At 53.1% G+C, this 21,183-nt stretch overlaps 1 protein-coding gene across 4 annotated transcripts in view; it reads right to left on the bottom strand.

The window, feature by feature from the left end:
- IGDCC4 (immunoglobulin superfamily DCC subclass member 4) overlaps window positions 1–21,183 on the bottom strand; it is a 44,325-nt gene that overhangs the window by 7,424 nt on the left and 15,718 nt on the right. For 3 of the 4 annotated variants that reach the window (XM_084782367.1, XM_084782366.1, XM_084782369.1), the window contains exons 4-13: window positions 13,500–13,636; window positions 11,505–11,645; window positions 9,834–9,989; window positions 8,588–9,001; window positions 7,973–8,137; window positions 7,320–7,457; window positions 6,043–6,216; window positions 3,932–4,168; window positions 3,748–3,849; window positions 386–569 (exon numbers count right to left, since the gene is read on the bottom strand). In XM_084782367.1, coding sequence (XP_084638493.1) covers window positions 386–569; window positions 3,748–3,849; window positions 3,932–4,168; window positions 6,043–6,216; window positions 7,320–7,457; window positions 7,973–8,137; window positions 8,588–9,001; window positions 9,834–9,989; window positions 11,505–11,645; window positions 13,500–13,636 — 1,848 coding nt within the window. The remainder of the gene's footprint in view (window positions 1–385; window positions 570–3,747; window positions 3,850–3,931; window positions 4,169–6,042; window positions 6,217–7,319; window positions 7,458–7,972; window positions 8,138–8,587; window positions 9,002–9,833; window positions 9,990–11,504; window positions 11,646–13,499; window positions 13,637–21,183) is intronic. The other variant, XM_084782368.1, reaches the window with a different exon arrangement.

Here is a 21,183-nt window from a genome sequence, read left to right as displayed (position 1 = left end):
GCCTGCCTCTGCCTCCCGAGTGCTGGGATAAAGGCCATGCGCCACCACGCCTGGCTTGGGACCAATCACTTTTTAAGCATCTTTCTTAGGCTTCTATCTCCAGCCTTTGACGGGTTTTTTTTTTCTCAGTCACACCAGCAGCTCCTTGAGCTATCTCCTGCATTGAAGGAGCTCAGGCTCCCAGCAGATGATGGAACTCTCGTGCTGGACCTCTCGCTCACTCACTCTGTCACAAGGGGCTGGGACCAGCCAACTCTCCCTTCTTATTGTCACACTCTGGCCAGCAGTCAGGTGAAAGACTTCTGTGTAGATCCTGAGTGTGCCCTTGCTTCCGCAGAGCATGGTAGTCTATCCCACTCCAACTGCACCCCCCCCTTGTCGGTACCTGGTATAGTAGGTGACCAGGGAGGCGTTCCTGAGCCCCCAGGGGCCGAAGCGCACAGTGTAGTTGACAATCTTGACGGTGGTAAAGTCTGGCTTCTTCCACCGGAGCCAGATGGAGGTGGAGCTGTTTGACTCTGCATGGACGTGGGCGGGAGGCAGGGGGGGACCCCTTTGGATAGGCAGGTCTAAAAGGGAAAAATCCAAGTGTGGGCAGAGGGGACAGATACAGTCTCAGCAGGCTTCATCTGACTCCGCCCCCTCGCCCTCCCCCACGGCCGCCCCGCCAGCCCCCGCCCCCGTACACAGTAGCCCAGGCTGGCCTGTAAGTAAGTCTCCATCCTCCTGCCTCTGCCTCTCTAGTTGCAGGGGTTGCAGCGGTGTAACACCACAAGTGGCATTACGCCTCTCTTTTGATCCTGCGAGTTGGGTGGTGTTATTTCTGCTGCAACTGAGGTTCCGAAGAATTGAAGTGATTTTTGCTACGGTCACACATAGAGCGACCGGGAAGCATTGCTGGTGAGACCGTGACAGGGAAAGCATGCCATGCCTCCAGAGCCAGGCTCCCTTGATTCAAATGACATCTCTGCCACTTGGTAGCTGTGTAACTTTAGAGAAGTTGCAAAACCTCTCTGTGCCTCCATTTCCTGTTCTTATAGGACCTGATGACAGTTCCTATGCCTTCAAGGTTTTTTCCTTTACATTTATTTATTTAAAATATTTTTTAAAATAAATGTATTTATTTATTTTTATTTTATTTTATTTATTTATTTATTTTTTGTTTTTCGAGACAAGGTCTCTCTGTGTTAGTCTTGGATGTCCTGGACTCACTTTGTAGACTAGGCTGGCCTCAAATTCACAGCGATCTGCCTGCCTCTGCCTCCTGAGGGCTGGGATTACAGGCATGCGCCACCACGCCTGGCTTGTTTATTTAAAATATTTAAAACTCATTTTTAAAATTTATTTTTTATTTTTTTGGTTTTTCAAGACAGGGTTTCTCTGTTTAGCCTTGGCTATCCTGGACTCACTTTGTAGACCAGGCTGGCCTTGAACTCACAGCGATCCACCTGCCTCTGCCTCCTGAGTGCTGGGATTACAGTCATGCACCACCATGCTTGGCTTTCATGGGAGTTCTTATGAGGTTAAATTAGTTATACTTACAAAGCAGGTAGAAAAGTGTCTAGTATAGTGTATACTATTTGGTGACAAATGTTTATTAGATAAGCATAAAATAAACTCCAAGAGAGCAGATACTTTATTTGTGTTCCTTATCACTAATTTTCCAGAACAGAGCTGGCACATTGTAGATATTTAGTAAAATATTTGCTGAATTAAAAAAAAAAAAAAAGGCTGGGCATCTCAGAAAAAAAAAATTAATGAACTAACTGGAATTAGACCCAGGTTTCACCCCACGTGGTGGCACAAGCCTTTAATTCCAGCACTCAGGAAGCAGAAGCAAGCATACCTCTGTGAGTTTGAGGCCAACCTTATCTACAAAGCAAGTACACGACAGTCAGGGCTACACAGAGAAAACCTGCCTCAAAAAACAAGCAAACAAACAAACCAACCTGAACGTGAGGATGGATCTCAAGGTGACAAAACAGGGTCACAGGGCAGCACACATCACCAAACCCTTCCCTGGGAGCCAGGGCTCCTGGTCCTAGCTAGTCTGGGTTTTATGAGGCCTTAGATGAGTCCCTTAGTTTCTTTGGCCCTTGTGACACTGTGACAAGATGTTGTCACCTAGAGTTTGTTTTCAGGAACTGTGAAATTAGCCCAGTGATGGCACAAGCCTTTAATCCCAGGACTCTGGAGGAAGAGGCAGGTATACCTCTGAGTTCGAGGCCAGCCTGGTCTACAGAGCAAGTTCCAGGACAGCCAAGGCTACACAGAGAAATGCTGTCTCAAAAAGCAACAAGCGCTGGGAAATTGCTGGGCATAGTGGCACACAGCTTTAGTCCCAGTGCTAGGGAGGTAGAGGCGGGTGGGTCTCTTTGAGTTCAAGACCAGCCTAATGTACAGAGGGAATTCCTAGGCAGTCAGAGATGAGTAGTGAGACTCTGTCTCAAGAAAAAAACAAAACAAAACAAAACAAAATCAACAAACATTGAGCAGTGAGATGGCTCAGTTTGTAAAGGTACCTGTCACCAAGCCTGAGGACTTAAATTTCATCTCTAGGACCCATGTGGTTGAAGAGAAACAGATTCCTCTCACCCCCAAAGAAATACGATGTAATGAAAATTAAAAATAAATTTTCAACTATTACCTGCAAACAAACCAACCAACTTTAAAATAGTTTTGACCTGAGCAGAGGGTTGGGCAGAAGCAATACCCCAGGAGCCGGGGAGGCGGCTCAGCAGTGAAGAGCACTTGCTACTCTTCCAAAGAATCTGGATTTGCCAGGCGTGGTGGCCCACCCACTCAGGAGGCAGAGGCAGAGGCAGTCTATCTCTGTGAGTTCGAGGCCAGCCTGGTCTACAAAGCGAGTCCAGTACAGGCAAGGATACACAGAGAAACCCTGTCTTGAAAAACCAACTCTGGGCTTGATTCCCAGCACCCACATGGCAGCTCCCAACTGACTGTCACTCCAATCCCAGGAGATTTGGAGCCCTTCTTTGGCCTGGACGAACACCAAGAACACATGTGGAGCACAGATATACACACAAGCAAAAACACTCATACACATAAAAATATTTTTTTAGATAAACCACAAAAATATTCTCCCTGCTTAAGAATTATGGGATAGTGCAGAGAAATGGCTCAGAGGTTAAAAGCACTGGCTGCTCTTCCAAAGGTCCTGAGTTCAATTCCAGAAACTACATGGTGGCTCACAACCATCTATAATGAGATCTGGTGCCCTCTTCTGGCATTCAGTGTATATGCAGGCAGAACGCTATATACATAATAAGTAAATAAATCTTTTTTTCCCCAGAGACAGAGTCTGTGTATCCTTGACTGTCCTAGACTCGCTTTGTAGACCAGGCTGGCCTCAAACTCACAGCGATCCGCCTGCCTCTGCCTCCCCAGTGCTGGGATTAAAGGCATGTGCCACCACGCCTGGCTAAATAAGTAAATCTTAAAAAAAAAAAAAAATAATAATAAAATATATATATCATAATCTGATGGATCCTGTGGTATAGATGGGTGTGATTTTTAAAACTGTCTACAGGTTTAACATTGGAACCAGAAATCACTCATCAGACAAGGTGTTCCTCATTTGCTCTGCTTTGCTTGAGAATGAGGGGTCCCTTCTGACAGCAGAAGGGCTCCTGCCCAGGAGGGTGGCTAGGCAGCTGTGGCACCCAAACTGTCTGAGGGCTGCTAAGGAAAAAGGAAGCTGAGACCCCGCCCCCGCCTCCCCCTCACCTGGCGTGGGCGCCTTCTCCGTCTTGCCCTTCCACACAGCAGCGTAGCCGTCCTCATGTTTGTTGAAAGCTACCAGCTTGACCTCGTACAGCCTGCCAGGGACTAGAGAAGGCCACGAGGGTCACTCTCCCCGCACCCAGCTTGCCTGGCGCACGTGACCCTCCCAAGCCCCGGCCCCGCTCACCTAGCTGGGTCAGCTCGTATTGCTTTACTTTCTTCTTGAGCCGCACGGGTCCCACGTCCCAAGCCTGGTCTCCACGGCCCCCCGGGGGGCGGTCACCAGCTGTCTCCTCTTCTGTCCCCACCTCACGCCAGTAGAGTTTGTATCCAGAGATCTGGGTTGGCTGAGGGGGCGGCTGCCATGACACCACCAGGGACTCCATCTTTGCCCTCACCTTCAATTCTGCAGGGGCAAAGGGGACTGGGGGCAGAGGGAGGTGTTGGGGACAAGAGGAAGAGAACGAGGTGTGAGGTTGTCAGGAAGGGGGACCAGCGCTGGCCAGGAGCGGGGCACAGCATAGCTTTGTGCCCACTGCTCCACTCTGTCACCACCCGGTGGGTCTGAGCTTGCATCTTAGCTGTGCAGGAGCATCTTGCCTGCACACAGCACAGGGGCGCCTCTGTGCAGGCCAGCTGTCGAGGAACAGGGGTCCTGCAGGTCTCTTGCAAGAGTAAATACAGGCAAGGGGCTATTGAGGCCATGAAGGTCTGGGACCATTAGCGTGGGAAGGCATACTTGGAGCTTAAGAACAGAGGGCTGAGGCCGGGTGTGGTGGCACACGCCTTTAATCCCAGCACTCGGGAGGCAGAGGCAGGCAGATCGCTGTGAGTTCGAAGCCAGCCTGGTCTACAAAGTGAGTCCAGGATGGCCAAGGCTACACAGAGAAACCCTGTCTCGAAAAACCAAAAAAAAAAAAAAAAAAAAAGGAAAAAAAAAAAGAATAGAGGGCTGGCTATACTGTCAGTCTTTCTTTCTTTTCTTTCTTTCTTTCTTTCTGAGACAGGGTTTCTCTGTGTAGCCTTGGCTGTCCTAGACTCACTTTGTAGACCAGGCTGGCCTTGAACTCACAGTGACCCACCTGACTCTGCCTCCCGAGTGCTGGGATTACAGGCTTGCGCCACTATGTCTGGCTTGTCAGACACTTTTAAACATTCTGTATACGTATCTTAATTTTTAAAAGTATTTAATTAATTAATTTATTTAGTCAGAGGACAAGTTGTGGGCTCATTTCTTTCCTTCCACTATACAAACTCTGAATTCCTGAAAAAGGAGCAAGCCCCTTTACTAGGTAGCCTTTGTATATTTTTACTTCATTCTTATAATTCTATAATTCAGATATATATTTGTTATTTATTTTATGTGCATTGGTGTTTTACCTGCAGTATATCTATGTGAGGGTGTCAGATTCCCTCAGGCTGGAGTTGCAGACAATTATGAGCCACCATGTGGGTGCTGGGAATTGAACCCTGGTCCTCTGGAAGAGCAGCCAGTGCTCCTAACTACAATGCCATCTCTCCAGCCCCAATACAGAGTTGTTTGTTTGTTTTGTTTTAAATAATTCATTCAGATTACATCCTGATTGTTATCCCCTCACTTGTATCTTCCCATCCCCACCTTTTGTTTGTTTGTTTAAAGCTATTATCTTCATCTTACAGATAGAAACTGAGCTCATAAAGTCAACTAACTTGCTCAATGTCTGAATATGGCAGCCAACTTTGTAGACATTTAATCACTCTATTCTTAGTGCTCTTGGCAAAGCCAGCTTCTATTTAATGGGGTTCCTTCCGTTCTTTGAAACAGAGTTCCATGCGTCCTCGGCTGGTCCCAGGCTCACTATGTAGGTGAGGTAGACCTTGAACGTCTGGTCCTTCACTGAGTTTATGCAGTTCTGGGGGTCGAACCTAGGTCTTTGTGTGTGCTAGGCAAACACTCTACCATATGAGCCATGCACTCAACCCAGGGAGCTCCTATTCTGTGCCAACCACTTTCTGCATTAATACATTACCAAGCCTGCTACCACTTGTTGGTAGGGAAGAAGTTTTAGAGCTATGAGTGGATTGTCAAAGTCACAGAGTAAACAGGGAGCTATATGAGCCCAGCCCTTCGCTCCCACACCCAGGCCTCCCTGCTGCATCAGGTGTGTGTGTGTGTGTGTGTGTGTGTGTGTGTGTGCGCGTGTGCAGGGGTTAGGGGACAGAGGAATGGAAATAACTGGTCTGTGCTGGGGGGTAGCTAGGTTCCAAGGCCAGAGAACCCCTGTACCCACTGTCCAGTCTGCCCCTGTAGCTCCGTACCATGGGTCTGGTTGTGCACACCGGGTGTCCTGTGCTGCACCCACTGGGAAGGGACTCCATAGCCAGCCCCAGTGCCGGCTGAAATCCGGACTCGGTACACCTTGTTTGGCTGGAGCGAGTTTAACGTAAGTTGTGTCTCGTTTCCGGGCACTTCAGTGGAGAAAACCTGATCTTCTGGGGCAAAAAAAAGATAGGCTACTGAGTGTCCTTCATTGGAGACCATGATCTTTAAACTTACCACACTGACTCTTCCGTGTCAGGTGTCTGAGGTACTCTGGGCACTCATGCCCTGGCATGGAAGCAGGCCCCATGCCTCCAGGGAAGCCCACTGGCCTTGGTTCAACAGAGAAAGTCCAAAGCACAATCTTCTTTCTCCTCCCCAACGATAGACAGTACCCACCCCTTGTCCAAGCCTGAGGACTAGCTACGGGCACCCAAGAGCACCTGGTGTCTGGAGCCCTGGCTGCTGCCTTGGGTCAGCCTCCGGTCTCTCTCTTTTTAGCCATTCCCCACCACACACACACACACACACACACTCTCTCTCTCTCTATCTCTCTCTCTCTCTCTCTCTCTCTCTCTCTCTCTCTCTCTCTCTCCTCTCCATTCCTTTCAGAACCACACCACCTCCCCTGGACCAGCACCATCTATCTCCCCAGCAGGACCAGTCTGTGCCCGCCTGCAACCGCCCACCTCTTCTCTGGTTAAGCTAGAAAGGTTCCAATGAACAACTAGGTGAATTGCTTGCTTCACAGAAAGGAAACTGAGTCAGAGGCCCCACTCATTATGCGCACAGCACCTCCTTACCTGTCTTCCCCCTTTTCTCTACTGCCTCCCAATACTGTGGGTGTCCATGAGTGTGAGTATTCATACATGTGCAGGTACATGTGTGGTGTGTGTGCACCACGCACATGTAGAGGTCAGATGGCGACCTCTGCTGTCATTTCTCTGGTACTGTCCACCTTCCCTTGTGTGACAGGGTCTCTCACTGGCCTGGAACTCAACAATTTAGCCCAGTGAGCCCCAGGGGTCCTCTGTCTCCATCTCCCCTGAGCTGGGATTACAAGCAGGCGCCACCACCGTGCCAGGCTTTTTTTTTTTTTTTTAAACACATGAGGTCTGGGATTGAACTCAGGTCCTTAGGCTTGCACATTGAGCTATCTCTCTAGTCTCCCTTTTCCCGATGCTCCTCCTGGGCCCCACTCCCACAGACTCCCCATCTGGTGGAGAGCCACCCCCCCCCCACACACACAACTCCACACTGCCCCAGCTGCACTCACCTTCCTTTCCCAGGCCGTACTCTATCCTGTACTTCACCACCCGCCCATTGCTCAGGCTGGAGGGCAGGGGCAGCCATGCTACCCTGATGTCCGAGGGGTTGGGGCTGGCCAGGGTAAGCTGGGGTGCCGCGCTGGGGACTGAGACAGAACAACATGGACGTGAGCTCCGCCCTGCCGGTGGTGGCGGGGAAGGTGAGGTCAGGGGCGGTCAGAGACTTGCCCAGGTTACACAGCGAGTCAGAAGCAAGGCCCAGAGCCCAGGATCCGAGGGAGGAAAGGGAGCCTCTCAGGGGAGCCCCAAGCTGGCGAATGAGGAGACAATCCTTCCTACCCCAAGGCTGGCAGACAGTGTGGCCCAGGAGCTTTTATAGCCAATGGTTGGATGGTACGTGGGTGTTAGGACGAAGAGCTGCATGATACGGGGATTTACAAGAGGTGGGCTCTAGTCCCAGCTGTCCTACTGACCTTGGGCAAGTCATTTCCATTTTCTGAGCCTCAGTTTCCCCATTTTACACTGGGAAGAAGAACCTCTGCCCACTCCTTTACAGGGCACAGCAGATTATCACAAGGCAGGGAAGAGGGCCTTAGGGCGCACTGTCGCTGTGTGGGAGCGTCCCTGGGTCCCAGGCCACTGCAGGTTCGCCTGTCCCTACCGTCATCTAGCGTGTGCACCAGGGCCGGGCTGGAGGTGCGGCTGGCCCCTAGCTGGGAGTAGGCCACCACGTAGAATTCATAATCCGTGTTGGGTTCCAGGTCCCGAACCTGCAGCTCTGTGGTGTCATTGTTTACTGCAAACTGGTACTCCACGTTGTCCACTCCTGAAGTGGTGGCATGGGGGGGACAAAGGAACTGTCACAGCCCACACCTTGTCTAACTAGCTCCCGTCTGTCTGGGGATCCTACTGGGCTATGTGTAGCAAAATCATCGCAGATGATCTAAGGTAAAGGAGATAAATGTCCTTGCCATCTAGTCTACCCGTTGTATTAATTCCAGAAAAGGTCAGGAAGTTCCCTGCGCTGTCTAATTGAAGTGGCTCTTACTGCAGATAGACGGCTGGGATGAAAGATGATGACACCATTAGCCTTGTAAAGAGAAGCATCTTCTCGGGAAACGAGTGTGTGCGCGCTGAGAACTCTACAGCTAGACCGCCTAGCAGGATGGCCTCCCCATCCTTTCCCGCCACCAGCAGAAGTCACCACTAGGCAATTCTTCAGACATCTAACCCGTGCTCGCCCTAATTGGGGTCCCTTGGTCATGAGTAGACATACCCCTTGCCTTTTGGTAGTGAAGGGAGAAGCCAATGATTTGCTCGCTGTGCAGCTCAGGCCGCTCCCAGGCCACCAGTACAACCGAGCTGCTCAGAGGTGTGGCCGTGACCCGAGTCGGGGCGCTGGGCAGCCCCTCGCGCACCACCACCGCCAGGGGCGCAGCCGCACACGCGGTTCCCGCGCTGTTTTCAGCTACGCACTGGTAGTAGCCGGCGTCTTGCAGGCCGATCTGAGTGATGACCAAGCTACCGCCACCGCCCTGCACCTTGACGCGCCCGTTGGGTCGCAACGGGGCCCCGTCGTGCAGCCAGCGCAGAGCCGGCTGTGGCTCCCCGGACGCTCGGCACACGAAGCGCGCGGTGCTGGCCCGGGTCCGCGACAGTGCCTCCGGCGCCTGCGAGATGGCAGGGGCCGCTGGGGGCAGGAGAGAGACTCTGAAGAGAGGATCCATTCCTCCCCAAGTGTCCCAACACCGCGCCCCTAGCCTCTTTCTGAGGTCGTCTCCTCGAGTCACCCGGGCCCAGCTCGGGTCCATTTGCCTACCCATCCGCCCCGGGCTAGTCCTTCTCTTCCTGTGCTCGGCAGATTTCCGGTTCTTGAGTTCTAGGCTCTAACTTCCCTCCCTCCTCCCCAGTGCCTCGTTTATCCAGCAGCTATTCAGGGTTGTTGTTTGTTGTTGTTTCTCGAAACAGGGTTTCTCTGTTTACGGCTGTCCTGGAACTCTTTGTAGAACTCACATCGATCCGCCTGCCTCTGCCTCCCGAGTGCATGACAAAGTCTTTTGTAGCCCACACTGGCCTTGAATTTCTGATCCCGCTGCTGCCTGACCATCACCCCAGCTGCTCTTGTTTGTTTGATTGGTCGATTAATACATTTGTTTTGAGATAGGCTTTTTACCCTCTAGCTGGTCTTAACTCTTTTGCACACTCCTGCCACAGCTTTCTAAGCACTACCACGTATGGATTCTGGCCCCAAGGCTTCACACCCCTCAGACCGTTCCAGTACCTCCTTCCGTAACCCCATCCCACTGCTGCTCCCCCACTCTCTCACTCCCCATCACCCAAGTCAGGCCTTACACACCCCTTTCTTCTCCATCCTGTAGCTACCAAGTCCAGTACTCCAACAGTGACCATTGGTAAACAAATACTTCTCCCACGTCGTCCCCCCCGCATTTCGTCTTCTAGGATCGCCTCTCCCCGCCTCTAACACCCACCCGTCCTTAGTGTCCCACAGCTCCGGCCCTCACCCAACACTCGGAGCTCGGCGGCAGCAGTGGCGAAGTCGCGGGTGTGGGGCTTGTTGGCCCGGCAGACATAGACACCAGAGTGCTGGGGCTGTGCACTGGCGATGAGTAGATTGGTCCGGCCCAGAACGATGACATCCGTGGAGATTGGCTTCCCATCTGGTGACAGAAAAGGAGCAGGCTGAAGGGGGACGCTCTACCCCTGCCCTCTTTTACTGCGAGGATCCCACTATGCGCTCCGCCAGCCCCCTGCAAAGCAGCACCACAGTCACTGGCTTGAATCCTAGTTCCTTCTGGTCCTAGTCCTGTAACTCTCATCCCTAGATAGAAAGGCAGATGGGCCAGGCGTGGTGGCGCACGCCTTTAATCCCAGCACTTGAAAGGCAGAAGCAGGTGGATAACTGTGAGTTCGAGGCCAGCCTGGTCTATAAAGTGAGTCCAGGAAAGGCAAGGCTACACAGAGAAACCCTGTTTCAAAAAACAAAACAAAACAAAAAAACCAAACAAACAAACAAAAAACCCAACAACAAAAAAGGCAGATGAGAAGTGGGTGGACAGTGATTAAATGGCCTCTGGTAGGAGGAGACATTTAATATTCTGTCTCTCCTTGTATTTTTAAAAGCTTGATTATTTATTATATATACAGTACTCTGCCTGCATGTACACCTGCAGGCCAGAAGAGGGCACCAGATTACATCACAGATGGTTGTGAGCCACCATGTGGTTGCTGGGAATTGAACTCAGGACCTCTGGAGGAACAGTCAGTGCTCTTAAGCTCTGAGCCATCTTTCCAGCCCTCGCTCTCATTTTTCAAGACAGGGTTTCCCTGGGTAGCTCTGGCTGTAAACCAGGGTGGCCTGGAAGTCAAAGATCCTGCCTCCACCTGTCTAGTGCTAGGATTAAGGGCAGGCGCGACCATGTCCGGCTCTCCTTCAGAGGAGAGCTTTGTGGAGTCAAAGCTCTTTTTTGGGTAGAAGCCCCTGAGTTGGAGCCTGTGAGATACAGAACCCGCCCTGCCCCCCCCGCCCTGCCCCCCCCCGCCCTGCCCCCTGCCCCCTCCTGCCACCCCCCCCGCCCTGCCCCCCCCGCCCTGCCCCCTGCCCCCTCCTGCCACCCCCCCCGCCCTGCCACCCCCCCCGCCCTGCCCCCCCCGCCCTGCCCCCCCCCCGCCCTGCCCCCCCCGCCCTGCCCCCCCCCGCCCTGCCCCCTGCCCCCTCCTGCCACCCCCCCCGCCCTGCCCCCCCCCGCCCTGCCCCCCCCCGCCCTGCCCCCTGCCCCCTCCTGCCACCCCCCCCGCCCTGCCCCCCCCGCCCTGCCACCCGCCCTGCCCCCCCCCCGCCCTGCCCCCCCCCCCGCCCTGCCCCCCCCCCCGCCCTGCCCCCTGCCCCCTCCTGCCACCCCCCCCGCCCTGCCCCCCCCGCCCTGCCCCCCCCCCGCCCTGCCCCCTGCCCCCTCCTGCCACCCCCCCCGCCCTGCCCCCCCCGCCCTGCCACCCCCCCCGCCCTGCCCCCCCCGCCCTGCCACCCCCCCCGCCCTGCCCCCCCCCGCCCTGCCCCCCCCCGCCCTGCCCCCTGCCCCCTCCTGCCACCCCCCCCCGCCCTGCCCCCCCCCCGCCCTGCCCCCCCCCCCTCCTGCCACCCCCCAGTCTCCTCCTTCTCTTTCCTCTACACTCACCCTGTCGGACCCAGGACACAAAAGGGGTGGGGTCAGCGGAGGCCACACACTCCATCACTACACTCTGTCCAGACACCACCGTGGTGTTCTCCGGGGCTGCCACAATGATCACATCCTGGCCCCTGGGAGCTTCCAAGGACCCTGTCGAGAAGATAAGAGGACAGAGTCAGCCTACCACCTGCTGCTCCTGAAATGCCTGAGGCAGGAGAACAGGGGCATCATGGTTCCTTCTGTCAGAAGAGGAAAAAGGCTGCCAAGCTCAACAGAGCTGTGCGGGTGTGGGTGTGGGTGTGTGTGTGCGCGCGCGCGCGCGCGTGTGTGTGTGTGTGTGTGTGTGTGTGTGTGTGTGTGTGTGTGTGTGTGTGCTTAGAGCTCTTTCTCTTGGAGCCAGAAGGATGCTCTCCGACACAAAAGAAACCCCAGAATTACTGGGCAGACAACACACACACACACACACACACACATACACACACAGAATTACTGGGCAGACAACACACACACACATACACACACAGAATTACTGGGCAGACACACACACACACACACACACACACACACACAGAATTACTGGGCAGACAACACACACACATACACACACAGAATTACTGGGCAGACACACACACACACACACACACACACACACACAGAATTACTGGGCAGACAACACACACACATACACACACAGAATTACTGGGCAGACACACACACACACACACACACACACAGAATTACTGGGCAGACAACACACACACACACACACACACAGAATTACTGGGCAGACAACACACACACACACACACACACACACACACACACAGAATTATGGGGCAGACAACACACACACACACACACACACACACACTTCCCTTCCAAATCCAGCCCAACGGCATCTGCTTGGACTCAGCACTCAGTCCTAGATCACGCACAGCCTATAAGGCGTTGTGTGAGCTAGGCAGATCCCTTCCCCACGGGCCTTGGGTTTCTACATGTAAAAGCAAAAGCTGGGCTCCAGTTTTTAGCCAGGAAGCTTCGTGCTGTGTTTCTGTGCCAGATACTCTCTCTCCCCCTGCGGCAGAACGGTTAACACCTTGTTTGTCCACCAGGGGGAGGCAGAGATCCAGTACCTGAGAGAGCTCAAAGACCGCCCAGAGAGGCCCAGGGACGAGAGGATGCAGGCAGCGAAGGGGAGGGACCGCCCTAGTGAGTGCGGCCTTGGGGAAAGCTTGCAATGAGATCTGTTGAGCAGAAGCTGAGTGCCAAACACGTTCATTCCCATCTCAGGGTCACACAGATGGTGAGGAGAGGCAGGATTCAAAACAGGTCTTCGTGACCCGGAAACTGGTGCCCTTGTTACTACCCTGGCAGGCGCTTTTCAAAGATAGGCAGAAAACGGACTCAACAGGTAAAAATGCTTGTGGCCAAGTCGGGTCCCAGGAACCCACCTAGTGGAAGGAAACAACTGGCTTCCACAAATCATTCTCTGTTCATGAATGCCATGGCACTTGGGAGCAAACACACAAAATGAATTAAAAAAAAAAAAAAAGCTGGGCGCATGCCTTTAATACCAGCACTTGGGAGGCAGAGGCAGGCGGATCGCTGTGAGTTCGAGGCCAGCCTGGTCTACAAAGCGAGTCCAGGACAGTCAAGGCTACACAGAGAGACCCTGTCTTGAAAAACCAAACCAAACCAAAACAAAACAAAACAAAAAAGACAGAAAAGGACCAGAGTACAGGTGGCAAGGAGCCAGACTGGCAGTACATTAGAAGGAGATGGGGATGAGTCCCCCCCCCACCTGCCCAGAGTCCTTAGGGCACCTGGAGGAGCAGAAGGGACGAGAGACTGCAGGGTACGGACACCCCTCTTTTGATGCCTTGCCTGCTCACCAGTCACAGGTACGCCATAAGGAGGAAAGAAGCCCTGACTGAAAAGTTGCAGTCTTGGGTCGCAAGAACTACTACCCAATCAGCTTTCTGAATACCAGGGCCCGGCCCTTACCTCTGAGGGCCACACTGAGTGAGGCCCCACGGCTGAAGCGTCGGCGGGCTGAATTGGTGGCTACACAGCGGTAGGAACCCGTGTCACTGTCCTGGACATCCAGGATCTGGAGGACGCCATTGGGAAGAGTGACGAGCCTTGGGAAGAAGCAGAGGGAGCCTGTGAGCTGGGGGAAGGTGACATAGAAGGTGGCCTGTGAGCTGGGGGAAGGTGACACAGAAGGTGGCCTGAGGTAGGGGAAGGTGACACAGAAGGTGGCCTGAGGTGGGGGAAGGTGACACAGAAGATGGCCTGTGAGCTGGGGGAAGGTGACACAGAAGGTGGCCTGAGCTGGGGGAAGGTGACACAGAAGGTGGCCTGAGCTGGGGGAAGGTGACACAGAAGATGGCCTGTGAGCTGGGGGAAGGTGACACAGAAGGTGGCCTGTGGTGGGGGAAGGTGACACAGAAGGTGGCCTGTGGTGGGGGAAGGTGACACAGAAGGTGGCCTGAGGTAGGGGAAGGTGACACAGAAGGTGGCCTGAGGTGGAGGAAGATGACACAGAAGGTGGCCTGAGGTGAGGGAAGGTGACACAGAAGGTGGCCTGAGCTGGGGGAAGGTGACACAGAAGGTGGCCTGAGGTAGGGGAAGGTGAAACAGAAGGTGGCCTGAGGTGGAGGAAGGTGACACAGAAGGTGGCCTGAGGTAGGGGAAGGTGACACAGAAGGTGGCCTGAGGTGGAGGAAGGTGACACAGAAGGTGGCCTGAGCTGGGGGAAGGTGACACAGAAGGTGGCCTGAGGTGGGGGAAGGTGACACAGAAGGTGGCCTGAGGTAGGGGAAGGTGACACAGAAGGTGGCCTGTGGTGGGGGAAGGTGACACAGAAGGTGGCCTGTGGTGGGGGAAGGTGACACAGAAGGTGGCCTGAGGTGGGGGAAGGTGACACAGAAGGTGGCCTGTGGTGGGGGAAGGTGACACAGAAGGTGGCCTGTGAGCTGGGGGAAGGTGACACAGAAGGTGGCCTGTGGTGGGGGAAGGTGACAGAGAAGGTGGCCTGTGAGCTGGGGGAAGGTGACACAGAAGGTGGCCTGAGGTGGGGGAAGGTGACACAGAAGGTGGCCTGAGGTGGGGGAAGGTGACACAGAAGGTGGCCTGTGGTGGGGGAAGGTGACACAGAAGGTGGCCTGAGGTGGGGGAAGGTGACACAGAAGGTGGCCTGAGGTGGGGGAAGGTGACACAGAAGGTGGCCTGAGGTGGGGGAAGGTGACACAGAAGGTGGCCTGTGGTGGGGGAAGGTGACACAGAAGGTGGCCTGTGGTGGGGGAAGGTGACACAGAAGGTAGCCTGAGGTGGGGGAAGGTGACACAGAAGGTGGCCTGTGGTGGGGGAAGGTGACACAGAAGGTGGCCTGAGGTGAGGGAAGGTGACACAGAAGGTGGCCTGTGGTGGGGGAAGGTGACACAGAAGGTGGCCTGTGGTGGGGGAAGGTGACACAGAAGGTGGCCTGAGGTGAGGGAAGGTGACACAGAAGGTGGCCTGTGGTGGGGGAAGGTGACACAGAAGGTGGCCTGTGGTGGGGGAAGGTGACACAGAAGGTGGCCTGTGGTGGGGGAAGGTGACACAGAAGGTAGCCTGAGGTGGGGGAAGGTGACACAGAAGGTGGCCTGTGGTGGGGGAAGGTGACACAGAAGGTGGCCTGAGGTGGGGGAAGGTGACACAGAAGGTGGCCTGTGGTGGGGGAAGGTGACACAGAAGGTGGCCTGTGGTGGGGGAAGGTGACACAGAAGGTGGCCTGAGGTGAGGGAAGGTGACACAGAAGGTGGCCTGTGGTGGGGGAAGGTGACACAGAAGGTGGCCTGTGGTGGGGGAAGGTGACACAGAAGGTGGCCTGAGGTGGGGGAATGTGACACAGAAGGCGGCCTGAGGTGGGGGAAGGTGACACAGAAGGTGGCCTGAGGTGGGGGAAGGTGACACAGAAGGTGGCCTGAGGTGAGGGAAGGTGACACAGAAGGTGGCCTGAGGTAGGGGAAGGTGACACAGAAGGTGGCCTGAGGTGAGGGAAGGTGACAGAGAAGGTGGCCTGAGGTGAGGGAAGGTGACACAGAAGGTGGCCTGTGAGCTGGGGGAAGGTGACACAGAAGGTGGCCTGTGGTGGGGGAAGGTGACACAGAAGGTGGCCTGAGGTGGGGGAAGGTGACACAGAAGGTGGCCTGTGAGCTGGGGGAAGGTGACACAGAAGGTGGCCTGAGGTGGGGGAAGGTGACACAGAAGGTGGCCTGTGAGCTGGGGGAAGGTAACACAGAAGGTGGCCTGAGGTGGGGGAAGGTGACACAGAAGGTGGCCTGAGGTGAGGGAAGGTGACACAGAAGGTGGCCTGAGGTGGGGAAGGTGACACAGAAGGTGGCCTGAGGTGGGGGAAGGTGACACAGAAGATGGCCTGAGGTGGGGAAGGTGACACAGAAGGTGGCCTGAGGTGGGGGAATGTGACACAGAAGGTGGCCTGAGGTGGGGGAAGGTGACACAGAAGGTGGCCTGAGCTGGAGGAATGTGACACAGAAGGTGGCCTGTGAGCTGGGGGAATGTGACACAGAAGGTGGCCTGAGGTGGGGGAAGGTGACACAGAAGGTGGCCTGAGCTGGAGGAATGTGACACAGAAGGTGGCCTGTGAGCTGGGGGAATGTGACACAGAAGGTGGCCTGAGGTGGGGGAATGTGACACAGAAGGTGGCCTGAGGTGAGGGAAGGTGACACAGAAGGTGGCCTGTGAGCTGGGGGAATGTGACACAGAAAGTGGCCTGAGGTGAGGGTGAGGGAAGGTGACACAGAAGGTAGCCTGGGGTGGGGGAAGGTGACAGAGAAGGTGGCCTGAGGTGAGGGAAGGTGACACACAAGGTGGCCCATAGTCACATGAACGCAAAGCCAAACTTTATGATACAACCTCACCTAACAGACTGACCAAAGGATTAAAAAACAACTCAATCTTCTCACTGGAAAGCTACTAACCTGCACTCCCAGCACACTCAGGTAACCAAGTTTATTCCTTCTCAAGTCTCTGAAGGAGTTGAAGACCAGGTAGCTTAGTTTTACAATGAAGCTTAGTAGTTTAAGGGTTAAGATGCTTTTAGGTCTAGGTAGATGTTTTAAGTTGATAATGACAAGATGTGATGGAGATTGATCTACATTCAGAATTTTAGACTCACCAAGATAGGAAAGATGTTCTCTTCAAGGCTGTCAATACAAATAGCCAAAACACTAAGAATGTAACACTTATATAATTCCTGATTGTGTCACGGTTCTTCTTACCATAGGTAGTTTATTGTATATATGTGTAATAATATAAATGTATATGTAAAAAATAAAAAATGTTTAATTAATAAAAACAAAAACAACTCAAGTGGGTGAGGAAATCCGGGAAAGCACACTAGTCTTGCAGGCATCACCTAATATACTCACTCTCTTTCCTGGGCAAGCTGGTGATAAGATTTGATATCAAGGGGGGTTCTAATCTAGCCCTGGCATTTCCAGGACTCTCTATCACTGTCTCAGCCATGTTTACTGCAGCCCTGGCCACAAAGCCAGAGGCTGGGAACTGTTGGGTATCTCCTGGCTTCACAAGTTTGGCGACTTCCTGTGATGGAATGCTGCAGGTCCAAGAGCCATCCCTACAGTGTACTTTGTGCCACAGGATGACATGAGTGGAGATTCAAATCCTTACTAGTTTGGATATGTACTAAGTGTCCCTATAAAAGGAGGCTGTCTCTGGGAAGGGGACTTGGTAGCCTGGAAGCTGGAGGCATGAGAAGCTTACTTTTTTTTTATGGTTTGTTTGTTGTTATTTTGGGGTTGTTGTGTTTTTTGTTTTGTTTTGGCTTGGTTTTTCGAGACAGGGTTTCTCTGTGTAGCCTTGGCTGTCCTGGACTCACTTTAAATTAAAGCCGGGAACCGGGGGCTGGAGTGTGGCTCAGTTAGTGGGGCGTTTATCTAGTATACACAAAGCCCTGGCTTCCACCTTCAGCGCTGTATAAACCAGCAATGGTCCATGCCTGTAGTCATAGCATGAGGGAGGGTGGAGGCAGGAGGATCAGAAGTCCAAGGTCACCCTGTGCTACACAGTGAGCTTGAGGACAGTGTAGATGACCTGGTGTCATGCCACAAAACGTCTTAAACCCAGGTCTCCCGGTCCTAGAGGCCATGGTCAGCCCCTCCTCATAGTTAGGGATGCCCGTGGGAGGGAACGGATGTGGTTCCCTGTAGGTCCCACACAGCAATCCACACAGCAGTTTAGAGGTCCAGGAGGGCAGAGGCCATTGTTATCCCCAGCCTCCTGCAAAGAGGGTTGAGGCAGCCAGGAGACCTTGCTTGAGAAGTTTGAGGCAGGGAGGTTAAGGTGGCGGGTTCTGAGTAGGCTCAACCAAGCGGGAGGTGATGAAGCCTTCTACAGTAGTGTCCTCCCTAGGTGGGGAAGTCTCAGGTGTATGGACTGGGTGCAGTCAGATGGGGACAGGGCAGAGTCATGCTGGAGGAAGACCTATTGCTTCCCCCCCCACACACACACAACCGCCCCCTGGCCAGAGACGCAGGGGCTGAGAAAACCTAACTGTGGGAGCCGCGAGTGGCCAAGGGACTGAAGGAGAGTATTGAAAGACATTCTAGAGTGGTGCTTGGAAAGCTGCCATGGCTGTTATCAGTCCTCACCCTCGCCCCCGGCCCCCAGGTGACCCTCCAACCCACACCCAACCTCCCGCCTCTGCTCCAGATCCACTCACAGATGTGCTAAGGTAGAGAGAGGTGGGGACAGTGAAGCGGGAGGGCGTGCAGGCAAATACCTGGACCAGCACCCAACCTACTGTGAGAAATCAGATGAGAAAGAACGAGCAGGGCCCCACCCCGACCCCATCCTTCAGAGCCTTTCCTTTTCCGTCTATCCTCCAGTCAGTCTGTGCACCTGGGAATCCCCTGCCGACGCCCCGCCCCCCACACTTTCTAACCCCAAGGGTCTCTGGTTGTGTCAGGGAAATGGTGCATCAAGTGCCAAGAGAAAGCCAGGTCATTGAGCAATAACACTTTCTTAGCTTTGCGTGCACAAATCGGCAAGCTACTGCTGCAGCCGGAGGCCAGGTGCTGCCCTGCCTGCTCAGAACTGGCTAACCCTTTTCTGGGTTTGTTACAATGTGGTTTTGGAAGCTCTAGCTTCTGGTGTGTTTAGTACGGGAGGAGTCACAGAATCCTGCTTAGGAAGCACTTCTGGTTTTGGAAAGCAGATAAATGATAGGTTGGGGTGCACGGGGGAAGAGCTACGGTTGGCACAGCTTGGGTAGTGCACGGGGTTTCCTCCGTGAGGGGGATTATTGGTGACTCTTATTGGTTGTGCTTTACAAAATGAAAACGTTTTTTGTGATAGGTTATCACAGGCTGGTGATGGAGCACACTGTGTGTGACTAGGGTGAGCTTGACTTTCCAATCCTCCTGCCTCTACCTTCTGAATGTTGGTAGGAAATGTTCTTTTGTTGTTGTTTTTTGTTTTTTGTTTTTGTTTTTGTTTTTTTTGAGACAGGGTTTCTCTATGTAATATCCCTGGCTGTCCTGGAACTCTCTTTATAGACCGGGCTGGCCTTGAACTCACAGAGATCCTCCTGCCTCTGCCTCCCAAGTGCTGCGATTAAAGGCATGAGCTGTCTCCACCACCACCTGGCAGGAAATTTCCAAATTTGAAAATGATGAGTGTTTCCACACTTTTTGCTTGTTTCTTTGTTTTAGGTTTTTTGGTTTGGTTTGGCTTGGGTTTTTCAAGACAGGGTTTCGCTGTGTTAGCCTTGGCTGTCCTAGACTTGCTTTATAGGCCAGGCTGGCCTTAAACTCACAGTGATCCACCTGCTTCTGCCTCTGTCTCCCCTCAAGAGGCACACTTAAGGCTCCACACTTCCTTTTGTAACTGTGGGCTTCGACACAGACACAGCAGTGGCAAGGGATGAGAGAACCAGTTCTAATGTGTGTGGCTGTGGTAAGTGACATGACATGTCTGGGCAACAAGTTTCTCATCAAAAAAAAAGTGTCCAGTGATTCCTGTCCTGCATACTTCACTACCCTAGCCCTCGGTCCACGAGCTCACGTTCCCTAACGGTCAGAGATACTATAAGTTACAAACTCCAAACACATTTACACAGGTGTGACCCACACATGTATTTCAAAGGACCTGGATGGAACACTCAAAATGATAACTGTTTAGTCAGTAGGCGACTTCGTTTTTTATTCTATAAGGCTGTGTATTTTTGCATTTTTATATAAATTCAATTTTTTAGTCTCACTCATGACTGGCTCCCACGGAAGGAAAAGGATCCTCTATTATTAGAAACTGGTGCCAGGGGGGCTGGGGTGTGGGTCAGTTGGTAGAGTGACTTTCTATCGTACACAAAGCCCTAGGCTCTATCACCACCTCATGAACAAGGTGTGGGGGTGTATGCTTGCAACCCCAGCACTTGGGAAGCAGAAGCAGGAGAAGTGGGAGTTCAAAGCTACATGAAACTCTGCTTGAAACGAATAAATAAATAAAATACTAACTACCAGAGAGCTGCCTCAGTATTTAGACTTCATCATTAGGTTTTTTTTTTTAAGTCCCTTTTCCCTGACAGAGTGTATTTGTGCTACAAATGCCCAGGGCTAACTCTAAGGCGTGCGATCTCTAACTACTGGGCTCTTTATGACTAGCATATCAGCATAGCTGGGCACATGCAAAAATACATACCTTGGCTGCAATCAGGTTGCTGTTTTAGACATTTCTTTATTCCCTGACACAATGTGCTGGGACATGTGAGCCTGGGCTATTTATAGGCCAGGATCAATTTTCAGAGGGTTCGGTGGCAAGCACTGCTGGCCGGGGAGCTGGCAGCCGCACCTCATGGGTGAGGTCTGTGGCTCCATGGGATGATGCCTGAATTAGATGCTGGGAGGAGAAGTCTGATCCCCACTATTTTGATGAGGACAACCTGGTCTACATGAGGAGGTCTAGACAAGCCTGGGATACACAAGGAGGTCCTGTTTAAAACAAAACAGAAACCTCACAATGAGAGAAAAACAAAAATGCAATTAATAAATGGGGCCAGGTATGGTGGCACTGATCTATAACCCAGAGGCTAGCAAAACCTGTGTCAAAAAGCAAACAATTGAGGCCGGGCGTGGTGGCTCACACCTTTAATCCCAGCACTCGGTAGGCAGAGGCAGGTGGATCGCTGTGAGTTCGAGGCCAGCCCGGGTCAAAGCGAGTCCAGGACAGCCATGGCTAACACAGAGAGACCCTGTCTCGAACCCCTCCCCCCCAAAAAGCAAACAATTGAAACCCCCTCAAAATAACAGTGGCTGGGAAATGAGATAATTTTTCTTTCTTTTTTGTTTATATGTTTCTTTTCTTCTTCTTCTTTTTTTTCAAGACAGGGTTTCTCTGGGTAGCCTTGGCTGTCCTGAACTCGACTGGTAGACCAGGCTGGCCTCGAACTCGCAGCATATAAAGAGAGGAGAATGAAGCAAGATAGACCTGCCGATCGAAGACCGGGGCCTGGGGGAGTAAAATGGAGACCAGAAGGAAAGTAGGAGTCTAGAGAGAAACTCCAGACGAACCTTGGAAAGAACAGTGTAAACAGAAGCCAGCCTTCTGCCAGTGGCTCCTGGTGTGGTGTAGATAAAGCAAGTGGCGCAGGGGAGGTCTGTTGACT

The sequence above is a fragment of the Acomys minous genome, assembly GCF_964271855.1.
Source record: "Acomys minous genome assembly, chromosome: 5".
In the NCBI taxonomy this organism is placed as follows: Eukaryota; Metazoa; Chordata; class Mammalia; order Rodentia; family Muridae; genus Acomys; species Acomys minous.
The sequence above is the reverse complement of the archived record's forward strand: the minus strand, read 5'-3'. Positions and strand labels throughout refer to the sequence as shown.